This window comes from Zophobas morio, unplaced genomic scaffold (genome assembly GCF_036711695.1).
Source record: "Zophobas morio isolate AGI-343-1 ecotype UQ-CSIRO unplaced genomic scaffold, CSIRO_AGI_Zmor_V1 ptg000006l, whole genome shotgun sequence".
In the NCBI taxonomy this organism is placed as follows: Eukaryota; Metazoa; Arthropoda; class Insecta; order Coleoptera; family Tenebrionidae; genus Zophobas; species Zophobas morio.
This window is the reverse complement of record NW_026972111.1, coordinates 10143677-10171434: the sequence shown is the minus strand read 5'-3', so window position 1 is coordinate 10171434 and position 27758 is coordinate 10143677. Positions and strand designations below refer to the sequence as shown.

The 27758-nt window shown below is 37.3% G+C and overlaps 2 protein-coding genes across 4 annotated transcripts in view; one reads left to right on the top strand and one right to left on the bottom strand.

The window, feature by feature from the left end:
- Positions 1-23184, top strand: part of LOC135123821 (uncharacterized) — a 183826-nt gene extending 160642 nt beyond the window's left edge. The window contains exon 2 of the mRNA XM_064048696.1: positions 22796-23184. Coding sequence (XP_063904766.1) covers positions 22796-23184 — 389 coding nt within the window. The remainder of the gene's footprint in view (positions 1-22795) is intronic.
- Positions 23185-25488: 2304 nt separating this feature from the next.
- LOC135123560 (putative nuclease HARBI1) overlaps positions 25489-27758 on the bottom strand; it is an 85294-nt gene continuing 83024 nt past the window's right edge. For 2 of the 3 annotated variants that reach the window (XM_064048342.1, XM_064048344.1), the window contains 2 exons: positions 26185-26323; positions 25489-26122 (listed from right to left, as the gene is read on the bottom strand). In XM_064048342.1, coding sequence (XP_063904412.1) covers positions 25545-26122; positions 26185-26323 — 717 coding nt within the window. In that variant the 3' untranslated portion in view covers positions 25489-25544. The remainder of the gene's footprint in view (positions 26123-26184; positions 26324-27758) is intronic. The other variant, XM_064048345.1, reaches the window with a different exon arrangement.

Here is a 27758-nt window from a genome sequence, read left to right as displayed (position 1 = left end):
ACATTGGATTTTGTGGCTGATGACGAGAATCTAAATAACATGGGCTGTTGCCATTTTTTAAAAATCCCACGAAGATAAAACACTAGAACGTGATCTGCAATTTTCAGGTCTGACGTATTTTCATCCAAGTCTTGAAAACCATAAAACTGATCATTGCTTTTATCATAATCTAGATGCGGCATTATCGACATTTCATCGAAAACGACAGAACACATTTTGTCTCGGTTTCTCAATTTTGAAACTGCTTGTTTTAAATTATCAAATATTAGTTTATTGTAGCCTGCATTTAAGGGTACTTTGTTCAACATTGACATAATTGTATGTCGCATAGGCAGCGCAAATAGCTGTCTTAATTTCGTGTAAGCTCTCCCAGACTGTTTATATAACGCTAGTGCTAACACTTTTTCATCAGTGGTATACCTGCGGCCTTTAGTTTTAATATTTCGTTTTCTTAATTGAGATAAACAGAAATTGACTGCGGTGTCATCCAGAACCTTGCTGTTTAGTTTCATATCAAATTGTAAAGCTAATTTCAAACGTTGACGATATTCTGCTGTCCGAGATTTACTTTTTCGTGCTGCCTTCTTGTATTTTAAACAAGAGTGATGAATCATTTCAGCTACAGGAGATAGATTCCTTTTCCTTGTCGATTTAGTATCTTTTAAAGTCTCACATGTTGTTTTTCTATTCATAGTACTGCTTGAAGTGGTGGTTATAGGAGCATCAGGAACATTATTTACGGCAGGCAAAGGCAACGCCTGTATGGGTAGTTGAATCACGAAATCATTTTGAATTTCAACAGATCGCAATAAAACTGTCGAAGCTGCAGAACTTATTGTCGAATTCCCATTTTCTAAAAGAACTAATTATTGCACTATATTTGAAATTTTTTACTTTACCTGAAGGAATGTGCAACACAGGTACCGCGGTACTTTGAAGTTTATTATTACTGGAGAAATCATTGGCATTAAAGTGTAAATTACAAACCGTGTGCTGGTTATACACCTTTAAGGGGTCAATTTGTACCAAACGGGAATTACCGCATCGTTGTATCCACATATCAAAACGTGCCCGATCTTTTTTGGGATTGGGAAACCTGTGGCGCGTGCCTGTCGTGTTGTAACAAGTATGCACGCTGCAAATTCTCATTTTTTCTTGTCTAGAATGTTACTAATAGTGTAATATTGATTAAACTGACGTTAACAAACTATAACATTCAATTTTAATGACATTATTTGAATTCTTTGAATTTTTTTTTTTCATGGCCAAATAGATTGCTACAATTTTGCAACTATTGCGCCCTCTGATGGGCTGTGGTTGGTTCGTAAGAGTAACTGACGACATGATTAAGTTTTCATTCTATATACGATAGTATATTATTATGTTATCTATGAAGAGGTACATAGATAAATAATACTACGTAAATAGAATGCAAACTCCCACTTGATTTTTGGTCTCAATAAACGCCCCCTGGTGCCTTGTGGCCGGTGCTAAAGCATGAACTACTAGATGCGTCATTGCTGCATATTTTATAATTAATATTTTATTTTTATTATCACTAATAATATCAAAAACACAAAGTAGAATAATATACAATTTATTAGTATTGTCTACGATTTTTTGACTTTAATTTTTTTTGGTACATTATACAAGCGTTTTGATATAATGCATTTTTATGTGTGGAAACTCTTGTATCGCGACCGCTTAAAATTAAATTCAAACCTTTTACAAACGTAAAAATTGTTAAATATATAATTTTATTACATATTTCACTTTCAATTAATTCCTTATGTTCACAATGAAACGAAAATTTGACATGATGAGATACTATAAACGAAATTTTGTTTTTGATGTTGTCGAAAGATGTACAATTGTTTAAAACGATTCTTGAAATATTATAAATTCTGTTAATGTTTTTTATAAAATCTAACTTACAATATTGCAATTTTCTGTTATTACAATTGTATTCTTATACGTATTAATTTGTAACATTGTTCGTCTTCCGAAAAATTGTTTAAAATTTGGGTTTTACAATATTCACACTTCAAATTTCTTAATGTTTTCGCAACCCAGCCAGACACATAACCAACAATACTTTTATGAAGATCTTTTTCTAAATTATATGGAGACAGTTTTGAAATGTACATATTCACGTTTAAAATTTCGTAACTCGTTTCATTTACTGAAGGTTGATTTATGTTTTTATCCACAAGTCTTTTAATATGAAATAAATCCGGTATGTTCGTTTTCTCACAGTTTGCGCCCACTGAATTTGAACTATAAAAATTGCGTAATAATAGAGATTTGAAACTTTCCTTAAATTGGGCTGCCGTTAGATTAGTTGCTCGATTTCTTTGACTTCTGATTTTGCCAAAATAGTTTTCAATAACATCTTAATTTAAACATCTAGGTAAAAAATATTTGCACCTGCCCTGTTCTACTAAAATTGTATGTAAATCCACAAAACCTTCTAACGTTGCAATCCAGTTTTTTATACACGGAGGTACTACCATTTTTCCGGCCTCATCGACGAAATACATATCACCCAAAATTTTGATAGCTTCCTTCCAAAAATGTTTATGACCAGAAGATTTAAATACGCCCCCAGAAAATGGTTTTCCGCACCGTGGTTGAAAAGTACTGCATTCGGCTGTAAAATTAAATTGTAAATGAATCTGTTAATTATTTTTAAATTTGTATTTACTAGATTTAACCAATAGCGTAATAGTCGATGCCATTGAGTGACTCAAAACTTGTGTCGCATAGCACACCTTCATCTTTTGAATTTTTTCCGGAATTACGTGGAGATCCGTAATTTTGTGTAGAGCCCGTAATTCTCCACATGTTTGATCACTGTAGTACGCATCGATTATATGTTTCCAATTTGCAACCAAAATTTCTTCGCTTGTTTTCCACACTAAATTTTTAGTAAGCAGATTGTTCCTAATACATTTAATTAAATGAGGCGTGTCATATAAGGGAATAATTTCTTGATCCCCTAATAAAATTCTTCTTTTAGGTTCCATCCCTTTATGTATATAACGTTGTTTCGACTCCTTTAGCAGAGAATTTATAGCTGCTTGGTTTGGTTGGCCTTGATCACAAATTGTAACCAGAATTTTGAATCCACAATTTTGTATTTTTTCAACCAGAGTTTTTATAATAGTTGTCAATATGTAAGATTTTGTAGACGAAAAAGAAAATGCAAAGTATATTGGCTGTTGCCATTTTTTAAACACTCCGCGAATGAAAAAAACAAGAACATGATCTGCTATCTGTAAATTTTGTTCAAATCCAAAATTTTGAAATCCGAAAAATGTATCCGTATATTTGTCATAGTCTATGTGGGGCATTATGGACATTTCATCAAAAATTAATGCACATATTCTATCTTGGTTATTTAATTTTGAAGCAGATTCTTTAAGATTGTCGAAAATTATTTTGTTTATACCAACGTCTACTGGAATTTTGTTCAACATAGACATAATTGTTTGACGTGAAGGCAGTGCAAAAATCTGTCTCATTTTTCTATAACATCTCCCAGACTGTTTATAAAACATTAATGCAAATAATTTATCTTCAGTGGTAAACCTGCGACCCTTTGGTTTGACATTTCGTCTTTTTAATTGTGATAAACAAAAATTTATAGCATCCTGACTTAAAATTTTGCTTTCTAATTTTACTTCAAATTTGGAGTATAATTTCAATCGTTGGCGATACGAAGCTACCTTAATTTTGTTTCTACGGGCTGTACGCGAAATATTCCTAGAATTTGAATGTAAATTTAGTATTCGAGAAGATTCTGGGTTTAAAGTTTCGTTTAGGGTTTCTCTGGAATTTCGAGATACTTCAGTACAAAATTTTTGAGAATCCAGTATAGAAATAGGGTTTACGGGATCATGGGTGTGTCTTTCGGGGTCGTTCATATTATCTGAAATTATTGTAAAAATTATCTATGGCATTCACTTGCACACAAATATTTACCATGCATAATTTGAATTGTAGGAATGGCAGTATTTTTAAGTTTTTGATTGGGGCCAAAATCCGTTTCTTTAAAATGTACATCGCAAAGAAAATATCCATTTTTATATATTTTCGTGGGATCTAATTTGCCTAAATTTGGATTCCCTGTCCGTTCCAACCAAATTTTAAAACGCTCGTTGTATTTGTAGGGGTTGGGAAAACGATGGCGTTTAATAATTTTAGTGTTTAGACATTTCAAAACACTGCATAGTTTCATATTTTACGCTTTGTTATCACGTATAATCACACAAATGACACTTTTATACTAATCATAAATGACATTAGTTTTTTAATTGTTTCTTAAAATTGGCTGTGGAAGTTGTCGCCAAGTAATTTTTGGAAAAAAATACTTCACTGCTATCAGTGCTATCTCTTATTATGTGGCCGGTACATAAGCCTAGACACAAACCTGGGACACGCATTACAGCCGAGTTTGCATTCTATTTTACGTAGTATTATTTATCTATGAAGAGGTACGATACGTGTTGCCATCTATTAATAATTACACTTAATAATTTAGCAAAATTTTAATTTGACTTGACATTATGGGACTTCAAAACGTGTAATGGTGGTTTGTTTGGGTATGAATGCCTTTGTGCCTTTCAAAAGGTGTTAATAATTCTTTTGTCGATTTTGAATTATTAATAGATGGCAGCACGTATGGTACCTTTGGCATTCCTTTGGACAGGCCATAATCTTTATACTAGTCGGCCATGGTCTGTCGTGGTCTGACTTTTTGACACAATTTGACGTCATGTATTTCAGTTTTTACTTGAAAAAGAGGCAAAATTTCGGTACCGGTGCCAAAGTCACAACGCCATGGGTGTGGATGGTCTGCAAAGGGATATGCAGTAGGAAAGTTTTTCTTTGAGGTGTTTACATTGTTATCGGAATGTGTCTCAGGAATTATGAAGCTGCATTCTGGATCACGTTTAGTACTTGCTGGGGAGCTTGAAGAAGTAGGAACAGGTAGCGGTAACTTGGAACCATGGAGGAACAAAGTAGGAACAGAGCCGGGTTTAAGTCTTTTATTTGTATAATAACAACTTCTCTCAAAGTATTTTCCACAAATGTATAAATTATTTGCAATATTATCACCTGAAATGGTTTTACTGGCTATACATTCCCTTTGGTAAAAGATTCATGTGGGGGTACCTACTTGTAACATTAAAAACCTTTTTGCACCACAACCTTTTGTTCACAGTGTTTGAAGGGAATCTTTGCATTATTTTGTGGTCTCTAGGATCCTTGATTACCCCACAAGCAGACACAGAGCAATGTTTTTTGGACATTTTGATAATATCAATTCAAGCACAAACTGTTTTGGCGCGTGATAAAACAGATTCATTGCAGGTTCCTGTAACTCCCGAAGGGAGTGACATCTTTTGATATTTTCCCTTTTGACAAGTCGGACGATTGTAACCAATTGGAGAGACTTTAATAGTGAATCAACGAAGACGACGGATTGGACACATAATTATTACCTCTCATAACAGATGTACAAATGTTTCTTTTCAATCAATGTACTCCGTGAATTTACTGTAAAACGACTACGATAAAATTATGTACTTACCGCTAAAAATATGAAAGTATCCGACCCAGTTCAACTTTAGCACCTCTTAACAAAACCCTAAAAAAACTGCCTGTGACAATACCTTACAAACTTTTTCCCGCGTAAACATACGATTGATAATTGAAATCTCTGTCAACCTGTTTTCAAATAAAGCAAGTCACCCTCGCCACCTAGCGAAAGAAATTCGAATAAATTGAAATAGAAATCTTATGGTTCTGCCCTAAATTTGTAATGTCCAATAACTGGCGTTTTATCCTATTATGTAAATTTGCTCCCACTTCCTCACCAATCGATGCAAAGTCGTCATCCAACTGCAGGTTCTCAATTAAATCTAAAAAAACTAAAACACCACGGCTACCGTGACATTAATTAAACTGTTGAAAGAAATATTTGTAAGATTTGGGGCTCCAGAATGCATTGTTAATGACAATGGAACTCAATTTGTAAGAGACAAATTTAATCAGATGTGTCAGGAATATGGAATCCAGCATATGCAAACGGCTCCTTACTCACCACAAAGCAATGGCCAAGCGGAGCACTTTGTGGACACATTTAAAAGGGCTCTAAAGAAGTTACGAAACGAAGAAGACATATTTGAAGCACTCCAAACATATTTATGGAGTTCCAGATCAACCCCCATGAAAGGAAGGAAAACATCACCAGCAGAAGAAATGGTTGGAAGAAAAATAAGGGTTCAAATGGACTTAATGAAACCTACTCCACCAATCCCTAGAGAAAAATAACTGCGAACAGAGAGGTGGGACGTTACGGCAGTACAAACCAAATGACGAGGTTTATGCAAAGATTCACAATGGGAACAGATGGAGTGGGCAAAAGGTGCTGTGATTGAACGAATCAGTAGAGTAGTGTACAATGTACTCTTGGAAGATTCAAGACATCACATCAACCAAATGAAATCCAGAACCGATTCATTTATGAAGACGAATCCACCTTGCCGATGGAAATTCTCCTGAACGAGTTTGGGATAAAGTTTAAAACCCTGTTGCTCATAGTGTATACAATTAAATACATCAAATTTGTATTACTCATGCGACAAACTAAACCGGTTTTTATCCGGTTGTTCATTTCGAATACATTTGTACAGGGTTTCTATAACTGATTATAGGGTCGCGAGAATGAAGTTGAAGGTTAGGAACTGGGGCTCATAGAAGAAAATGATGCTTCAGAAAACCTGGAAACAGAAAGCGGGAGTATCACGTTGTCGAAATAGAAGTAGCTGAACCAGGCGAAGAATTTGACGACCCGATGGAAGTTGCTACTGATTATGGAAACGAGAAACAAGCACAGAAAAGATGTCGAAATAAACCAAAATCAGATGAAGATATACGGGTTGAAAATTTTATAAAAGAAAATGACTTGACTTTGAAAAAACGGATTGTTTGGATGAAAGATGTAACTTACGTAACTCCCACAATAAAATGGCATGAAGAAAAGCATCCTGATGTAATCGAACTAGAAAGTCCATTAGATTTGTTTCAAAAATACTTTACAGAAAACTTGTTCCAGCTTACAGCTGATAATACAAACGTGTATGCAGTTCAAAAGAAAGCGAAATTACTACCCACAACAGCTGAAGAAATCAAGACTTTTGTAGGGAGACACATCGTGATGGGAAATTGCCATTACCAAAGAATAAACTGCTATTGGCAACCACAACTGAATATACCGATAATTTCAAACAGTATGGCAATCAACACATTCATTTTGTAAATATTGAAGAAAAGCCTAATAATGACGATAAACTAACAGGAAAATTAGGCCCTTAGACGACAAAATATGTCTCGATGTGCCACTTGAAACCGATCTATGCATAGATGATTCCTTTCAAGGGTAGTTTGAACATCAAACAATACATAAAAAACAAGCCGACGAAATGGGAAATAAAACTTGTTCATGCCTCCGTCCACTATTGACGCTTTTGGAGTATTCAAAATCGCCCCAGTAAATTCCCTAGACATAATGTTGTCGGCATTGATTGTCACAAAATCCGAAAATCGCATAAATAGTTAATTCTTACTGCCAAAGGAACTAATTCTTATGAAATAAATAAAACGACTGCACAAATCTCGGTTAATGTCTCTAGCTTTTAGGTTAAGTGTGAACAAGAAATTCTAAATTCATTCTTATCTTTTTGAACAAAAAAGGAAAAAAGCAAAAAGCGAAGTAATACAAGTGGCCTTTTATTACTCGATTGACAAAAAAATAACCTAGCACTATTTAAATAAAGAATTTAATTTCAAATTTTTAACGTAATTATTTAAAAATAAAAGTTACATGGCAATTTTGAAAATTGGAAATATTTATAGTCGGCATGTTTGAATCATTCAATTTGACTTCCAACTTGTTTATGTTTGAAGAAATCGGTGGAATGTTGGCATCTGGATCTAGGTTGGATGTAGATGGCATATTTAATTGTGGTACTTTGGCGAATGGATGACTTCAATTGTGGCTGTCTTACCTACTACTTCGACACTGCAATTTTGGCCTTTAAAGAATCCTCTATGTATCCTTCTGTTACAGCAGTGCTTCGCCACCCTCCATGGCATTTAATTGTAGTGATATCAGCCCCATGACCAGCCAAAACTGTGGCACCACTTCTTCTTCTGAAGCAGTGCCCCGTATACTGTGTTAATAAATTTATTTATGCTTCTGGTACGGCTCGAATAGAACAATTATCTTTATTTAAAAATATTAAAGACACGTTGCAAAGAACTTGGTGAACATCTCTATACTTTGTATATGGGTAAGTTAACAACTCGATTATAAGTAATCCTCAGTTCTTTTGGAAATTTGTTCGTGATAGAAACAAATCTAATTTCATTCCTAATGAGATGCCTTTTGAGAATGAAACAGTTAGTGAAGGGAAGCAAATTGCTGTTCTGTTTGCGAAATATTTCTCTTCTGTCTATGTTGATGAAAACTACAGTAATATCACATGTGCATTTGACTCGGCTTCTCAAGTGAATGATTCTGATTTGACAGTTACGGCTTCGGATGTTTTTGAGCATATTTCTAATTTAAAAATTTCGTGTGTGTGTGGCCTAGATGGTGTTCCAAGTATTGTCGTTAAGAAGTGTAAATTTTCGCTTTGTTTGCCATTATTTTTGTTATTTAAAGAATCTTTGAATAATGGTTCTTTTCCAAAATTATGGAAAAATAGTGTTATTGTTCATGTATTTAAGTCTGGCCTTCGTAACAGGATTGATAACTATTAGAGATGTACCGACTGTAGGTCTGGCCGACTAACCGACTAGCCGATTGTTCGGCCAGTAAAAACCGACTAGTCGGCCGACTGTTCGGCTTTGCTAAAACCGGTTTATAAATGCGACAGACAGTGTGTTTTTTTTTCTATTTCTCTGACTACCATAAAAATTTGTTTTATTTTAATAAAAGGAATAACTAAAGTTCCTTTGTTTTCCAAAAAAATGTGTTAAATTTGTTTGGATAATTTTAACATATTCTTTTTTTTGTAGTAACTCAGTACAAAAATAAAGAATAACACACTTTAGGGCCAGTTTATACAATATTTTAACTGAGATTAAGTTGATCACGCATTTAACAAGGCCATTAGCGACGTCTGATTGGCGTAGAGTCGGTCACATGATACTTTAACGCGGGATTAAAAATTAAATCGCAATTAAATATTTAATTGAGGTTCTGTGAACCGGGTTTAATTGTTTTATATACTATTTTAATTTTAATAAAAAAAGCCGACCGGTCGGCTGTTTAGCCGACCAGTCGCCGACTGCAGCCGACGATGAAAAACGGCCGAATAGTCGGCTTATCCGACCGGTCGGCCAGTAGTCGGTACATCCCTAATAACTATAGAGGTGTGTGCAATCACTCAGTGATTCCTAAATTGCTAGGTTCTATTGTTACGCATCAATTGCAGTGAATCTCTTCTCCGATTCTTTGTGTTAATCAATATGGTTTTTATCCTAAAAGAGCTACATTATCCAATTTGATGGTATATCAGTCGTTTTTGAATGAAGCTTTTGCAAATCGTCATTAAGTTGATTCTGTATATGTATACAGATTTTTCAAAAGCCTTTGATAGGGTGAACCACAGAATATTAATTATAAAGCTTCATAAACTTAGCTTTTGTACAAATACAATTAGGTGGTTATCATCGTTTCTTACTGATCGATCAAAATTGTTGTACCCCCCTTTGGGGTTTCTTCAGGAGTACCACATGTTCAGGCCAACAATATTGGTCCTCTTGAAGCGACCTTGTGCGCACCGAATCGGGTTTATGGCCCTTGCAGCCCCTTCGGGTTTACCCACCCTTTTGTATATTTATTCATTCGAAAGCGAGACTTAAAACTTGTAACATCTAGGCGAAACTCATCAATATATTTGTTGTTGTGTTAAAACGAAGTTTTTATTAATAACGTGAGACTCTGAACGGGTCTCCAAACATTGGTCCTTCGAGCCGGATTCGCGAGTTATCCGAAAAAACAAAACGAGAAGTGACTTCGCGAGTGAGTGACGTAATCACATCGCCTTCGACACCTGGGGCCCTATTCTTGAACTCATGCGACTTCAAGTCGTATACGAAAATCGTCGCATGGTGATTTCGTATGCGAAAGATGAAAGTCGCACGCTCTGTATTCTTGAGCGCTAGACGAATACAATTTCGCATGCGACGTATTTGCGTACAGTCGTAGATAAGTTCATACGGCCTAGATGATGCTTTGCTGTCAGAAACCACTATCGATCAATGGAAGATGAGAGGGAAAATTTAACGTTTTAAGTACAACAAAGATTAATTGGAAGTCCCGCAAGTTAATAATATGGAATTTATCGGTTTTACTGTGAATATTATGTTAACTATCAAGTGATATCAATATAACTGGAAACAGCAAATAATATAATTTGTTTTTAATAACATAATTCTTTATGTTTTATTCTAAAACATGTGTCCGGTATAAAAATGTATTAAATCACTTACTAATTGAAGGGTTGAAATTTTCCTAAAGACGACTTTCTCTTTTCTCAAAAAGACAGTTGGGACGGAAGGGTGAATGTTATCAGTTTAGAAAGTTGGGACGATAAGGCTGAATGTTATCAGTTTCGAAAGTTGGGACGGAAATAGCGATTTAGGGATTAAGTTGTTTATTTCTAAGTTTGGTCATTTTGTTCACTTGTAAACTGTACTCCGTACGACGAGGAGTTTATCTAGTTATATTCGAGAGTTTGTGAGTTTATTTAATAAAAAAACATGAGTGGAACGAAGAGTGCGCACATTTCAAGTGAACAAAAAGCACGTTTAATTTCGTTCATGCAAGAAAATAAAGAATTACTCGATGGGAAGTTCACAAAGAATTTTACGTTTAAAACAGCGCAAAACCTGTGGAACAGGGCTGCCGAAGAACTAAATTCCATTCCGGGGGCCCGAAAAGACTGGAAACAATGGAGAAAATGAATTATGAAAAATACAGCTTCGTAATTTTTTAACAAATGAAATTCTCCGAATATTTGAAAACTGTAATGGTATCGATTTTTTACAGACTTGGCAGGACTTGAAGGCTAAAACGAAGTCGAAAAAAGCTGACATGATTAAAGAATCGAAGAAAACCGGTGGTGGGCCACCTCCGGAAGATCTAGATTCAGGGGAAGAGAAAATAATACAAATAATTGGAAATACCGTTATAGAAGGTCAAGACGTCCCCGAATCCACGATTAGGTTTAATTGGGATGGAGATAGTTCTTCTCAACTGCCAGCAGAATTGTTAGAGCCGACAGAAGAACAAGTGGAAGAGAAAAAAGAGAGAATTTTACCCGAAGAAAAACCCCAATTTTCTAGAAAGCGGAAAGCCCGTCCCGCAGAACGTTTAGACAAGAGTCTAAAAGCATCATAGCAGTTGGTCAAACTGACCACGGAAAAAAACAAAATGAAAGAAAAATATGAAAAAAAAATTCTTTTATTGGAGCGGCAAGTAAAGGCCAAAGAAGAAATCGCAGAATCGCTGAAAATAATCGCTAATAGGTTAAGGAGAAATAATGGTAGTCTATTATAAAATAATAAATATATTTCATTTATTTTCAAAAATAATTTCTTATTATTCGAGCTTGCATTGTGCGCCCTGCAGCAAGTTGCGGGTTGACTCGCTCGTTATGTGCAATTTGCTCATCATTGACATTCATACCAACATCCACTTCTACCTCATCGTTGTCTTCTGGTTCTTCTACATTATTAGCAATGCACATATTGTGCAATACTACACAGGCCTTGATTATTTTTCCCGCTTTTTCGGGGTGGTAATGCAACACTCTGTGCTTAAGCAAACACCTAAACCTCATTTTCAAGACACCATTACACCTTTCGATTATAGATCGTGTCCTTTTCTGCGACTCGTTGTATCTACCTAAAGGCACTTTTTTTTTTATTCACACAATCACAACAGAAAATGTAGGTAAACATAAACATGTGAGTTAACCTCAAAATCACTCCATCACTCAGTTGTCAGCAATGCGCTTCGCTGAGTTTCGGTACGAGTTCGGTAATAATCGTACCCACTTTCGTATACGAAATTCATTTTCGCTCGGTAAAGACCATGCGTTGCTTTTCGTACGACAAATTCGTATACGACTGACCGTTTTTCGGTTCAAGAATGCGAAGTTTGACAATCGTATACGAAATGAACGATTTTCGTATACGAAAGTGAGTCGCATGAGTTCAAGAATGGGGCCCCTGGTCTTCGAGAAGTAGCGACACCAGCATCCATCATCGATCCCAGGAAGCAGCGAGAGGCGCTTAGAAACGCACCACCACTTGACACAACGACGAAAAAGCAACCTGAAGTCGAGGACGGCATCCACATCAGCGACGCCACCCTCACCAGGACTCAAACCCAAAGGGGACAGCATCCACATCAGCGACGCCGCCCTCTCCAGGACTAAAAGCCTAAAAGGACAGCATCCACATCAGCGAGGCCGTCCTTCTCACGACTAAAAACCGAGGAGGACAGCATCTGCATCAGCGATGCCACGTCCACCCTCACCAGGACTAAAAAACCAAGGTCAGAGATATCTGCTTCCTATTAATCCCTCACTCGCCCGTTAATATAGAATATTTTGGCACTGGTATTTATTATATGAATCCTCTTATACAATCAAGACTGCAAGCCCAATCAACGTTAAATCTATAAAAAAAGCGTATTTACCATTTGCACAATAATTTATAATCTAAAATGCCAGCATCAGCTCCTTTAATACGTAGACGGGCGGTAATTAAAGCTAAATTAACCCGAATCGAAAAATATGTTGACGAATTTGACCCAAATAAAAACAATATCAATGAACTTTCGACGCGATTAGAGCTGCTCGAAGTTACCCTGAAGGAGTTCGACTTTTCAATTTTACGAATAAACATGGCGGATAAGCAAGGTGAAAGTAAAGTTTTGTGCTTCGTTTGTAACACTCCTGCTGTGAAAAGGCGTATACAGTGTCCTAATTGTGATCTATAATCACATATAGGATGTGAGAGAAAAAAAAAATGTTGTGAACAAGACGCTTTAACCCCAATCGGAGATAACACATTGCATACTCTTGAAAACCTAACCTCTAATCCGAATGAAGTGAAGTCAAGTCTCCCTGAGAGTATTGCATTCCTAGCTACAACCATCAAGGAGCTTAAAGATGATATCCAGAAGCTGCTAAGTGAGAACATCTTATTACGTAAGGAAGTCGAGGATCTGAAGAATAATAAACAGCAGCAACATAACCCTAATTCTATCTCAGAAGAATTCATCATTGAAGAGGCGGTTGATAGGATAAATAGATCGAGTAATGTAGTTATAAGTGGTCTTCCTGATACAGCCGACGACAATGATAATACACCTACTGTATCCTTGTTGAATTCGATTGTACCGAATCTTGATACCAACCATATCTGTTCAATTTATAAAATAGGAAAGTTCACACCAAACAGATCCAGATTGGTAAAAGTGAAGTTCATAAATTCAGAAGTTGGTCGTACGGTCCTAAGATCTAGAATACGTAAGAATAATATCTATATCAATGCTGATTTAACGAAAACTCAACAAAATATAGTCTATAAAACTCGTAAAGAATATAGAGAAAGATTAGAGCAGGGTGAGAAGGACATCATTCTCAAGTATGTCAACGGTTTACCAAGAATTGCTAGAAAAAACTAAATATGTTCCAACAGACACACGCCAATAATATTAACCCGTTTCACTATTGTGTAATTTATCAAAATGTAAGAGGACTCAACACAAAATCAAGTGAATTCAACATCAATTGTCAAGCATCTGATGCCGATGTTATACTCATTTCAGAATCGTGGCTTAATGTAAATACTTTGTCAAGTGAAGTTGTTCCCGCACACTACAATGTTTATAGATGTGACAGGATGGAGGGCAGAGGTGGTGGAGTACTGGCAGCAATTAATAATAACTTTAATTCTGTTGTAGTAAGTATTCAATCTCCTATTCCTGAAGTAAATCTGGTAGCGGCAAAAATAGTCACAAGTGAACTACAACTGACTGTTGTTGTATTGTATATTCTACCGTCCATGAAGCTAGATAAATATGAGCTCCTGTTCGACTTCCTTGATACGCAATTGGATTATTCGTCTCCAGTATTAATTGCTGGTGATTTCAACTTACCAGAACTGCCTTTGGTTCAGGGGATTAAAGCTTCTTCGGTTGTTAGAGCACTGTTGCAATTTCAATCTTTTAATAATCTGGCTCAACACAACAGTGTGGTCAATCGGAATGGTAGAACGCTAGATTTCATTATGAGCACCAAGGACTTTAACGTTGAGGTTAATAGACACTTCCCCCCTCTAATTTCAGAAGACCACCATCATCCCTGTCTTGAATTAAACATTTCTTTAAACCATTTGAAAGGGTAGCAGACGAACACAAATATAACTTTCGAAAAGCGAACTGCCCTGAACTTTATGATGCTTTAGTATCAGTGGATTGGTCCTCCGTCTTGTCATCAACTACTGTCGAGCTATCCTGCTCCAATTTTTATTCAATCCTATATGACACTTTAGACAAGTATGTGCCCCGACAAAAAGTTCATCTGAAATCGTGTACATATCCAATCTGGTATACTAATCATATAATTAGTTTGATAAGAACGAAGAGACAGCTTAATGACAAATACAGGAAATCCAAACTTCTGTACTACTTAGATGCGATAAAGAACATACGTCGTGACATCAATAAAGAAGTCCGTCAAGCTTTCAGTGCCTATATTAGATCGATGGAGGAATCACTAAAAAATGACCCTAACAAATTTTGGTATTTTATCCACCAAAAGAATAAAACTACAGTCATGCCGGGGGTTATGAAATTTGGCGACCAGACATTGAGCAATCAGCAAGACATTGTTAATGCTTTTTCACACCATTTTTCTAGTGTTTATTTGCCTAATTGTGAATGTACCTGTGCTATTAATAGTACCTGTGTTATACCATTAAGCGCCCAGGTCTTGACCAGCTGTGATTACTGTGATAAGATGTGTTGCCCGTCGTTATCAACTTCGATTAATTGTGATATTAACACATCTGTTTTTCATAAGATGTCAATATCTAACGCTGACATCCTTTCAGCAGTGAAGAAGACCAAGCCAAACAAAGTCTGCGGCTCTGATAATATTCCAGCCTTTATAATCAGAGACTGCATCACTAGTTTCTTAAGTCCGTTATGCCATATCTATAACCTTATTATATTAACATCAACCTTCCCCAAGGTATGGAAAACGTCGCGTATAATACCAGTATTTAAATCTGATAATAGATCACACATCCACAATTACAGACCTATTGCGCTCCTTTCAAATTTTTCTAAAATATTTGAATGTATTGTATCCAAAGCTATGTACGCCCATATGTTACCTATGATTAACGTTAATCAACACGGATTTGTCCAAGGTCGGTCCACTACAACTAACCTAATGGAATTTACCCAGTTTGTTTCTTCAGCACTAGACAATCGCCAGCAAGTGGACGCCGTATACACAGACCTCACAAAAGCGTTTGACAGAGTGCATCATTGTATACTGTTGAAGAAATTGAAACAATATGGCTTTTGTGATGCAATGGGTGACCTAATGAAATCATTTATGTTTAGTCGATATCAATTTGTTGAATGTAGTGGTTCCAAATCAGATTTATTCCATGCCAAGAGCGGTGTGACACAAGGGTCCACTCTTGGACCCCTGCTTTTCTTGATATATTACAACGATGTTGTTGACAATTTAAACTGTAGGGTATTTATTCTAGCTGATGATCTCAAAATGGCGCGTATCATTAACTCATTTGATGATTGTTTAATCTTGCAAGATAGCTTAGATTCATTGGTCTCTTGGTGTGATTTAAATAGGCTAGAGCTAAACAAGATGAAATGTAAAAAATAACCTTTTCCAGAAAATCTGAGCCTATATCATGATACAATAAGGTTTAGAGGTATGTTACTCATGCGACGCAATCTCGTCCGCTGCGCGCAGTGACGCGAAGTGGTGGCCACTTTTCACAGACTCGTAGGGGAATACTATTGTAAAACAAAAATTTCTCGGTATTTTTAGAAAACTGTGGGTGGTAAAGTCTTCTAATAAAGAACTATGTACGTATTGATCAAATTTCAACACAATGTACATATGTACAACACCTTTTGAGGTTTCTCTAAACGTATTGCAATAAAAAAACAACCAAATATTTTTGTGGAGAGTCTTTATGTCGGAAATAATTAACAAATAACTTTCAAAATTGATTAGTCCAAAGGCTTTTTCGTAGTAAAACATTCAACATACATCATTTATTTACTTATTATGAAAAATAAATAATATCCACACTTATAAAAATATATTTAGAATGAGAATGCATGATTGAAATAATAAAAAAATAAACGGACATGCTAAAATAAAATAAAAATAGTTCACTCTATTATTATATACTGATTTGAATAAAAAGTGCAACACCTATTATTCGTCAAGGGATTTTGTTGAAATTTTCACAGAAGGTGTAATCTAGCATATGCAGTAAGTGATTAAAATTGGAACAAAAAATTCCAGCGATAGCTGGACTTTTCTTCTGTCTTTTGTCTACAAGGTCTGGCTCTGTCACATAGCCAATGCATAACTCTTACCAGCTTTTCTGTCAAATTCGTGTCAAACGCATCTTTCACAATGCCTAGAATTCGACAACCTGCCAAGTATCGTCACCTAAGTCAGTTTGAACGAGGCCGAATAATTGGTTTGAGAGAGGCTGGATTTTCATTGCGGGAAATTGCCAATCGTGTGGACCGCAATGTAGCAACGGTACTAAGATATTGGTCGAGATGGTCTGAAGAAGGACTTCATGAGCGTCGCCGCGGATCTGGACGTCCTAATACCACTACTGCTCGTGAAGAACGTCACCTAAGAACTTTAGCGCTAAGAGACAGGTTTTCCACAACACGTGCTGTGGGAAATCATTGGTTGGAAACTCTAGAAAGAAGACTGTCAATGGCATCCGTATATCGCCGAATAAGATCTTATGGACTTCGTTCGTACCGACCATTTTGGTGTCTACCTCTTACTCCACGTCATCGCACCCGCAGGCTAGAGTGGTGTAATGAGCGAGTGAATTGGGTGCAAGAATGGCATAACGTGGTGTTCAGTGACGAATCCCGTTTTTGTTTGTGGGCCCATGATGGGCGTAGGAGGGTCAGACGACTACGTGGAGAACGCAGAAATTTAGATCTTGCTCTTCAACGTCACACTGCCCTTACGCCAGGAGTGATGGTTTGGGGGGCTATTAGTTATAACAGTAGATCACCCCTCGTTTTCATTGAAGGCAATTTAAACGCTGCCGGGTACATAGCAAACGTATTGGAGCCCGTTGCAGTACCATATCTTCGGGGGTTAATTAATCCCATTTTCCAACAAGATAATGCTCGCCCACACACGGCGAGGGTTACAACACAGTATCTGGACGAAACTAATGTGGTGGTACTTCCATGGCCTGCGCGGTCCCCTGATCTGTCTCCAATCGAGCACGTCTGGGATATGCTCGGTAACCGACTGGGTAATTTACCCCATCCTCCGGATACTTTGAATGATCTTCGGCTTCGTCTTCAAGAAGCTTGGCGTGAGCTACCTCAGGCCGATATTAATCATCTGATTGATAGTGTACCTCGGCGAGTAAATGAGTCCATAATTAATCGCGGTGGGGCAACTCATTATTAAGTAACTTTGTTAATTGTTACCCTTTCTTTTTCAAATTGTAATCATTTTCTTGTCGCACTACATTATAGCTTCTGTGAAAATTTCAACAAAATCCCTTGACGAATAATAGGTGCTGCACTTTTTATTCAAATCAGTATAATATAAAATAATAAAAAATAAAATAAGTGTTACAACCGACAGAATATTACTGTGATTTATGTAAAAAAATATGAAACAAAAAAATGTAGTGCTTACTTACAAATTTTAGATTTTTTTTATTTATTTCACCCCAATTACATCCTTTAACGAGCGATTAAGTTGTTTAATTCTAAAATATATTCTTAATCGGAATTTTTTTTTTTACATTCTTGCTACATTTGATGATCGTAGATTTTTGTAACAACTGTTTCATATAATTATTGGTAATTTTGAGTTTATCTTGCTTTCGTAGAAATTTCTTTGCCTTTAGGCAGAAACAATGAAGGAATCCCAGTTGACTTAAATTTTCTTGCATTTTTGGGAAAATAATTTTATAGTTCGTGTTTAAGGTTTCTTTCATAATCGTCGACCACAAAATTTTTGCAACAAATTCGTGCCTAGTTTGTATTTATTTTTTAGCGCGACAACAAGCAATAACCCACAATTTTTGTATTTCGGCATTTTTGGGAAACCGATAAAAGTGAATACCTTGTTCAAATGTTGTGTAACGATTATTGTTGTTGCCTCCAAACCTTGTACAACGCATTGTAGATGAAATTCTCTAAGAAAAAAAGCGGAAAAACAGTAACAGAGCGCGCAAACACGCTCGATCCACGTCTGATGGTGATCGAAGTGGTCACCACTCGCCGTCATTGCGTGGCCTTGGACCTGCGCAATATCATTCCTTTAAGATATTTATTCCATGGCCTATATCGTACAATTACAATATTAAGGGACTCGCTCTAACTAATTGCAGTGAAATACTGGACTTGGGTATTTTAATTGACAGCGCCCTAACTTTCATTCCGCACATCGAACGTGTCACATCTTTAGCATTAAGATCTCTTGGATTTATTGTCAGAAACACTAAACTCTTCACAAATGTAGAATGTATCAAAAGGTTATTTTATACTCTTGTTCGTTCAAGGTGGGAATATGGTTGCGTAATTTGGTCCCCATATCATCAATGCCACATTTATACGTTGGAAAGAGTTCTCAGGAAGTTTATTAAATATTTGTACTTTAAAATGTTTGGGGTTTACCCGGTAACACACTGTGACCAACAAGATCTTTTACAGCAGACTAATGAGCACTCTCTTGAAAGCAGAAGAAATTTAGCTTCTCTAATCTTCATCCAAAGACTGTGACATGGCAGTCTCGGGAGTACCAAACTTATTGTCGCAAATTAATATTGTAATACCGCGTGTGGCAGGTCGGTATCCACACACATTTCAATTTATTATTCCCAATACATACCATCACTTCAACTCAGTCTTCGAAACGCGTTATTGCACGGTTGTATCAGAAATCAAAACATTTATCAAAAAAAAACGATAAGAAAGGAGCAATCGCAGGTACGTCAATCCCAATCAAATTTGGATAACACGTCAGATGAACTGAACCTTAAATTACCAGTGTATAATTTGCCTGTGTTCACAGGTTCATATAAAGACTGGCTTTCCTTTTCAGACCAATTTAGGTCAGTCATTCACGATAACACTAAATTGGACAATTGCAAAAAATTTTACTATCTTAAGTCTTGTTTAAAAAATGAAGCGCTTAAGGCCGTTGAATCCTTGTTGATTTCGAACGACAATTATTCGATCGCTTGGGACCTATTGACTAAACGTTAGGCAAGCAAAAGATTTATAGCGCAAGAACATGTTTACGCGATTTTGAACTTTCCTGTTATCACGAAAGCTTCTCACAATCACTTACGCGAATTAATTGACAATGTAACGTCTAACTTAGAAGCGCTAAAGGTATTGCAAGTACCAGTACATAACTGGGATGCGATTATCGTTCCCATTATAACGGAAAAATTGGATCTCTATTCCAGACGGGATTGGCAGGGTCCATTAAACACATCAATTCCCAAATATCAAGATCTGCTACTATTCTTAGAGAAGCGCTTTCAAACATTGGAATCGTTGTTTTATTCAAACAAGCAAGTACTTGCGTACAAATTTTCGAATCAAAATTCCACGACAAATAGTAAGTCAATAATTATGCGACCACGACTAATTTTAATAATGGCAATAAGTTAAAGTCGTGTAACCATTGCAGACAAGCGGGTCATTATATCAATCAATGTACAGAATTTACAAATTTGAATATCAATGAAAGACTAAAGGTGGTAGATAGGCTACGCTTGTGTAAAAATTGTTTGAGAGACAATCATGCGACGGTTGATTGTAAATCGAAGTCGAGATGCAAAAATTGCAACCTAAATCATAACACCTTGATACACGGTGCGAACGATCAGCAAACTTCGAGGCTACAACAATCTGAATCGGTGTCCCTCAATTCGTATTCTGACATAAACACTTTGAAATCGGGTATTCTCTCTACCGCGATAATACTAATTATGGATAAAAAGGGTCAATACCAGGAATGCCGCGCCTTTCTTGATTCCGGGTCCATGAATCACTTCATAACATCCGATATGTGTAAAAGGCTTGGTCTTCCACGTCATAAAATAGAAATACAAATTGGAGGTATTAACCAGTCCACAAGTAGTGTAAATTACTCGACGCAAGTTTCAATAAAGTCAAAATATAATCAATATTCGCAGAACATTAGATGCTTGATATTAGACAGAATAACAGAAAATCTGCCGGTTAGTTCCGTAGATCTAGCAAATATAACTGTTCCGAAAAATATTAAATTAGCAGATCCACAATTTTATCGCTCTACACCGATCGATCTACTGATTGGCGCCGAATTATTCGTACCATTAATGTGTATCGAGCAGATTCATTTAGCGCCGGGGCAACCTCATTTTCAAAAAACACATCTGGGGTGGATCCTTGGCGGTACTATAAATTTGACCAACAATAAAACGAAAACTTTGTGTCATCTCTCGCACCTCGGTACCGAATTACAAGAGCAGGTAACAACCAAATTCTTAAATATTGAAGATGTTAGGGTTATTGCTGACAAACTTTCACCGGAAGAAAGACAATGTGAAACGCATGTTAGGGACACCGTAAAACGTGATTCACAGGGTCGGTTTATAGTAGGACTTCCTTTTAAGAATAGCCCACCCGATTTGGGTGATTCACAACAAGGGGCTGTAAAACGTTTCCGTTCTCTCGAAAATAAATTTGCAAAACAGCCGGAATTTAAAGAACAATATTCGGATTTTATTAAGGAATATGTATATCAAAATGGACCATATGGAACTTGTAAACAACCCTAATTTAAAAGACAGAATGTTTTGTTACCTGCCACACCACGCAGTTCTTAAATTGTCGAGGAGTACCACTAAGCTTAGGGCGGTTTTTGACGTGTCATTCTGTACGAATAACGGGAAGAGGTTGAATGACAATTTGATGTGCGATCCGGTGATACAGGACGATTTGTTCGCTATTCCAACCAGGTTTCGTATTCATCGTTATGTAATAACTGCCGACATAGCGAAAATGTATCGACAAATTTTGGTAAACCCGGCTGATCTAGTAAGTCGCGGTCTTCAACCTAGTGAACTTATTAACAATGAATTTTGGTTTAAAGGTCCGACGTGGCTCATGTCAGATTTCGAGCGAACTCTATCGGAATATCCCGATTTCAGCGATATTAACGAAATGCTGGAAAAACGCAAAAATATTATAGCCGCGGCAGAAACAATCATAACACCTTTACCCGTGATGACAAAAATATCTTCGTTGCGGAAACTTAATCGTGTAATAGCGTATTGCCTACGTTGGGTTGATAATTATAGAAAATCAAAGCGACAAGCGCTAATTCTAACCGGTCCGTTGAAAATCTCCGAATTACAAAAGGCAAATTTCACAATCATTCGGTGGGTACAAAACCAGACATTTGCGACCGAGTTAAATAGTCTCAAAAAAGGAAAACCAATAAACAGTAAAAGTTCCATCTTAACTTTGAATCCATTTTTATCAAAGGACAATTTACTCAGGGTCGGCGGACGTTTAAGGAACGCTGAATTTAATTTTTCCACAAAGCATCCAATCTTAATGCCCAGTAATAATCATACCGTGACCAAACTAACTAATCATAGAACAATACCACACCGAAAATTTACACGCTGGGGCCGAAGGTACTCTGGCCGCAATAAGGCAAAAATTTTGGATTATCCCATCGCGCAGTGTTATCAGGCAAGTGATACACAGATGTGTCGCTTGTTTTCGAAATAAACCCCGGAAAACTATTCAAATGATGGGGGATTTACCTGCTCAGAGGCTTGCACCAAATCGTTCTTTCTTTATTTCCGGCGTTGATTACATAGGTCCGATTTTAATTAAGGAGTCAACCGGTCGAGGAAAAAGAAGTGTAAAGGCATACCTACATCGCAATTTTTGTCTGTTTTGCGACTAAGGCCGTGCAGTTGGAGCTAGTCGGTAGTCTTACAAATGTGTCCTTTTTAGGGGCTGTGCAGAGATTAGTGTCAAGAAGAGGTCAAATTCGTCACCTATATTCGGACAATGGTTCTAATTTTGTTGGTGCGGCAAATCACGAAGCGCAAAAGCTTAAGGTATTTTTAAAATCTTCAGATTTTCAGTCAAAGGTAATAGGAAAACTAGCAGAGAGGAATATGGATTTTCATTTTATTCCAGCACGATCACCGCATATGGGTGGGTTATGGGAGATTAACGTCAAATCGGTCAAAACTCTGATGAAAAGAACAATTGGGCTTGCACTTTTGACTTATGAAGAGTTGTATACGCTTTTGACGCGAATTGAAGCGATTTTGAACTCGCGCCCTCTCACCCCCCTCAGTAATGATCCTAATGATCTCGAACTTTTAACTCCCGGACATTTCCTTGCAGGAGAATCTCTGACTGCGGTATTCAAAGACGACATCACCGAAGTCAGCACAAATCGACTATCCAGATGGCAACGTGTAGAACAACTACGCCAAAATTTTTGGCGGAGATGGAACCGCGAGTACATTCTTGGACTGCAGGGGAGATCGAAGTGGACACGACCGTGTAACACAACAACAGTTGGCTCGCTAGTGCTAATCGTCGAAGACGACGTCCATCCATTGCAGTGGAACTTAGCGCGCATTACCGAATTGCATTACGGTAAAGACGGTTTACCGCGAGTGGCTTCGCTAAAGACTAAAAGTGGTGTGAAAAAACGTTCATTTCATAAACTATGTCGCTTGCCGATCAGTACAGAGGACACTAAAATCGTACTGACGAATTACGAGTAATTTCAATTAGTAGGTTTATCATTGTATTTAATCCGCATTAGTGTTTGTGTAATCTTCCCGTAGGCTTCCATATTTTTGTATTCAGTCTATATTATGGCGATTCTTGGTTGAACCCTAGAAGGTTTCAAGGTCGGCGGTATGTTCAGGCCAACAATATCGGTCCTCTTGAAGCGACCTTGTGCGCACCGAATCGGGTTTATGGCCCTTGCAGCCCCTTCGGGTTTACCCATCCTTTTGTATATTTATTCATTCGAAAGCGAGACTTAAAACTTGTAACATCTAGGCGAAACTTATCAATATATTTGTTGTTGTGTTAAAACGAAGTTTTTATTAATAACGAGACTCTGAACGGGTCTCCAAACACCACAAGGTACTCATTGTGGTCCTGTTTTGTTTTGTTTTCCAATTTTATAAATGTTCTGACTTATATGATCAAATTCTCTAATTTCTCGTATGCGGACGACCTCAAGCTGTTTAAAATTATTAATTTCATTCAAGATGCAACGGATCGGTATTGACACAATACGGGATTGGTGCTTAAGTAATCTACTAAGAAATGTAAAATAATATCCTTTTTTAATATAAAATCAACTATTCTGTTTGACTATACCTTAATGAACCATCCGTTGTTGCGTGTCACTGAAGTCAATGATTTAGGTGTAATATTTGATGTTGCTTTGAATATATTGGGTTTTATATATCGTCATTGTAGAGATCTTACTATGAGTGCATTGAAAATTTTATATTGCTCGTTAATTCGATCTAGACTTGAATACTGTTCAGCTATTTGGTACCCTATTTATAATGTGGACCTTGAAATGATAGAACGAAGAATGATGGAAACTGTCAATGAGTTTCTATCTCAATTTTTGGATCAAGTGTTCATTTATTTTATAAACAAATTGTTGCATTACCACAAATGTATTTTCTTTACTTTGTAAATGGAGAATTCCATAATAAATTTATTATTATTATCATTTTTAGATGAATTGCGAACCCACGAAGAAGAGGAGGACCGTGTTGTCCGTCCCCGTGGAGGTGGAAGACGAGGTGCCCGATACGCCGTGTTGTAGTCGTCGTTGTCCTCGTCAAGGAGGATCCCTCCAAGCCCCGCTTACCGGTGTGGACGTCCCTATGACTCCTGCGGAGTGGTGCGAGGCCGAGCCCGAAGAAACGGCTACGGGGACGAAGGCTTTGGACGAGGTGGAGGAGACGGAAAACAGCGGCTCGTGCGAAGAGGACGAACGAAAAGTATCGCCTCGTCGACGAAGTAATGGTGCCGTTGACCAAGTCCTCCAGCAAACTGGAGGTTGTGCCGGTCGTGAAAATATACAACCCTGAATTGAGCGCTGCGGCGACCTTCACCTTGCAAGAATTCGGGAAACTTGTGAAGTCGATGCGGGAGTGTTGGTTGTGATCGAGCTCGTACCTAAAGACGTGCTCTTGCTTAAATTGGAGTGTTATGATCAAATTCAGCAGCAAGATGAATGACGACCGTGGCTACGCTGGCACTACGCTGTTGGACGTGTCCCACTACGTGGTCAACTTGCTGAATGCGAGAACCATCAAGCAGAACATATACCCAAAACTGGAAGGGTTCGTGTGCGGGGTAGCTACGTACATGTTTGAACACGCCGACCTGAATTTATCGCTCGAGAAGGCTGTATTGAAAATAATAAAAGAAGAGTACCAAGACGAGCGGATGCTATTACGAGATAGCGTTGAAGCTACTCGTGACGCTACAGCATCACGTGGAGGAACAGTTGGGGTATTTTACAGATTAGAACAAGTGGTAACGTGATTGTAGTAGTCGTAGACTGTAGACGAATAAATAAAAAATATTGATGATGAAAAGTTGTTGTTATTGTCTTTCGAGAGGTATATTATGTTGTGTATCAGAGTGCAAAAAGTTATAATGCGACGTGCGTCATCAGGGCGAACGTTCACGTGTGTCGTAACCGGTCCCACGGGATCGGGAAAGACCTGTTTCCTGCGACGATTTCTAAAATACTCTCATCTGATGTGCAATACCGAATTTATCAAATCTATTATTCAGGAAATGCGTTTGACCTTAACAGTTGAAGAGCTTAAATCGAAGATAAAAAATATACGAACCACATATAATAGAGAGGCCAATAAGGTAGCGAAGTTAAAGAAGAGTGGTCCGGGCACGCATGATGTATTCAAACCTCAATTAATTTTGTTTTCAGTAGCTGACCGGTTTTTAAAACCGGTGATAGAAGGAAGAAACAGTAGATAACATGGTAAGTTAATTATTATTTATTAAAAATAAGTATTCTTGTTTGTGTTTTATAATATCATGTAAACAGGGTCATTTTTATAATTAAACGTAACAACATTTACACAATCATTCTATCTTGCCACGGAATTCTTCCAGGTCCAACAAAATAGTCACCAAATCTATCGCGCAGATCTTTCGCATTTCGTGAATAGTTATTAGAAGACAACGGTGTTATTATTTTAACTACTTCTTCCACAGGAATGCTTCTCCAACTTCCCTCTCTGATTGTTCCTGAACTGAAGTCCTGTTCGTCAATTAATTCGGGAGTATTCATGTATATGCGATTAGTCCGAAGCCAATTATGCAACGCACAGGTCGCTTTGGTAATAGAATCAGTTTTATCTAGTGAAACAGATATAGGTTTTCTGTATACTCTGAATCCGGAAGCTATTATGCCAAAGGCATACTCTACGATTCGGCGTGCTCTTGGTAGTCTGTAATTAAAGAGTTTTTGTTTGTATTCCAAACCTTCATGTCTTGAACATCGTTTCATTAGGTTGATTGTCAAAGGGAAAGCGTCATCACCAATGAAATCCGCTTTATTGGGTAATTCCAAATTATTACTTGCAAGAGCACTGTAGAACGTTTTTTTTTCCCAAATATGCGAACCATTCATGCGTCCATTAATTCCGACATCTATATATATATGAAACGGTAATATGCAGCCACTATAGCAAACAATACCACACTATACGTGCCTTTGTAATTATAATAGTCTGAAGCTCCGTGTGGTGGATTTTGTATTAAGACGTGTTTCTCGTCAATAGCGCCACAGCAAAAAGGAAATTGCCAGCGATCTAAAAAATCTTTCATCCATTGATCTCTTGTAGATGGTATCTAAAACAAATAAACTTATATTAGTTTTTGGCTACAGGCAAAAGAAAGCGAAGATTCAGCGGTGAACACAAACAGCGACGCGTGCCCGAAGAAGGCCGAGCGTGCCCGAAGAATGGACCCACCTACAATGGACCCACCTGTTTTACAAACAGTCAATAGATTAGAAACTTTGGCTCAAAATATCCGTCAAGATGAATTTGATACATTCGGACTACATGTATCAAGCCAATTACGTTGTTTGCCATTAGCATTGTCAAACTTTTATTAATAACTATATATTTGTCACAAGAAAGACTGAAAATTTTAAATGCACATCTTCGAATTTCTAGACCTTCGAGCTCACTCTCAGAGTATACACGCTATAGTTTGACTCCTGAACCCGGAGCTTCTCGAAACCAAGCTTCCACTTTTCGAAACCAACGCAATACTTCGACTCCCGAAGCTTCCACTTCTGGAGACCACCTCGATTATGAAGAACACTATTTTGCCAGTTGTTCACTAATAACACAAGAAAATAGTGGACAACAATACGAAGTGAACGCCGATATTGTATCTCAAGCTGTTAGATCATGCTTATTAAAAATACTTTGCAAAATTTATAAATATACCGTTTAGAAATTAATCACGAGTTTCACTTACCATAAAGTGACCGTGAAATCGGCCGGCATTTGCATAACGTCGCTCGTGCTATCGCTGAGACTCAGTTTACAATTAGGATTACCACCCGAGACGAATCCGGCCAACGTGTTATTGGGCTTGCCCTCTCAATTGTACGTTTACACCTCAGGTATCGGAGACACGTTATCGAGTGTTGAAAATACGCAACGCCGAAAATCAGATCGCCGATCTGACCGGTTCGGGACTCATAAAAAGAAGGATGAAAAATAAGATTCAGAAGCTTCCGAAACGCGCTCGCATCGAGCTGTCTCGAAATAATGTCGTTCTTGCACGCGCAGAGTTGTGAATGCGTAAAGTAGGAACTCGACTTGTTCGCTCTGCCCTCCATTCAGACGATGATCCAAAGCGATAAATGGGTTTATTTCAATACGGATGAGGTATATGCCATTTTGAAGAATGCTATTAATAACGAAAGGGATGCGACCATCGTGTTTGGGGAGTATGTCGCTACTAAACATCGAAAGTATAATTGCTACACTAAAAATGTTATCTAACATTTGATTAACAAGATACAGTACGATGCAGATATGAGAAAATATGACGACCCTAGCGCTACATAAGAACAGACTGAACTCTAACCTCAGCGTAATCTAATTTCAGCCGGATGAATATCAACCACGTATTATTTCGGTTGTTCATTCAGAACCCTCATCCCAAGTGGATCATCGAGGCAGCGATATAACAGCCTACTATGGTTCTTTTTCAGATGAATTATATTCATCCAATTATTATTAATTATTTGTTTTAAGCTGCTATT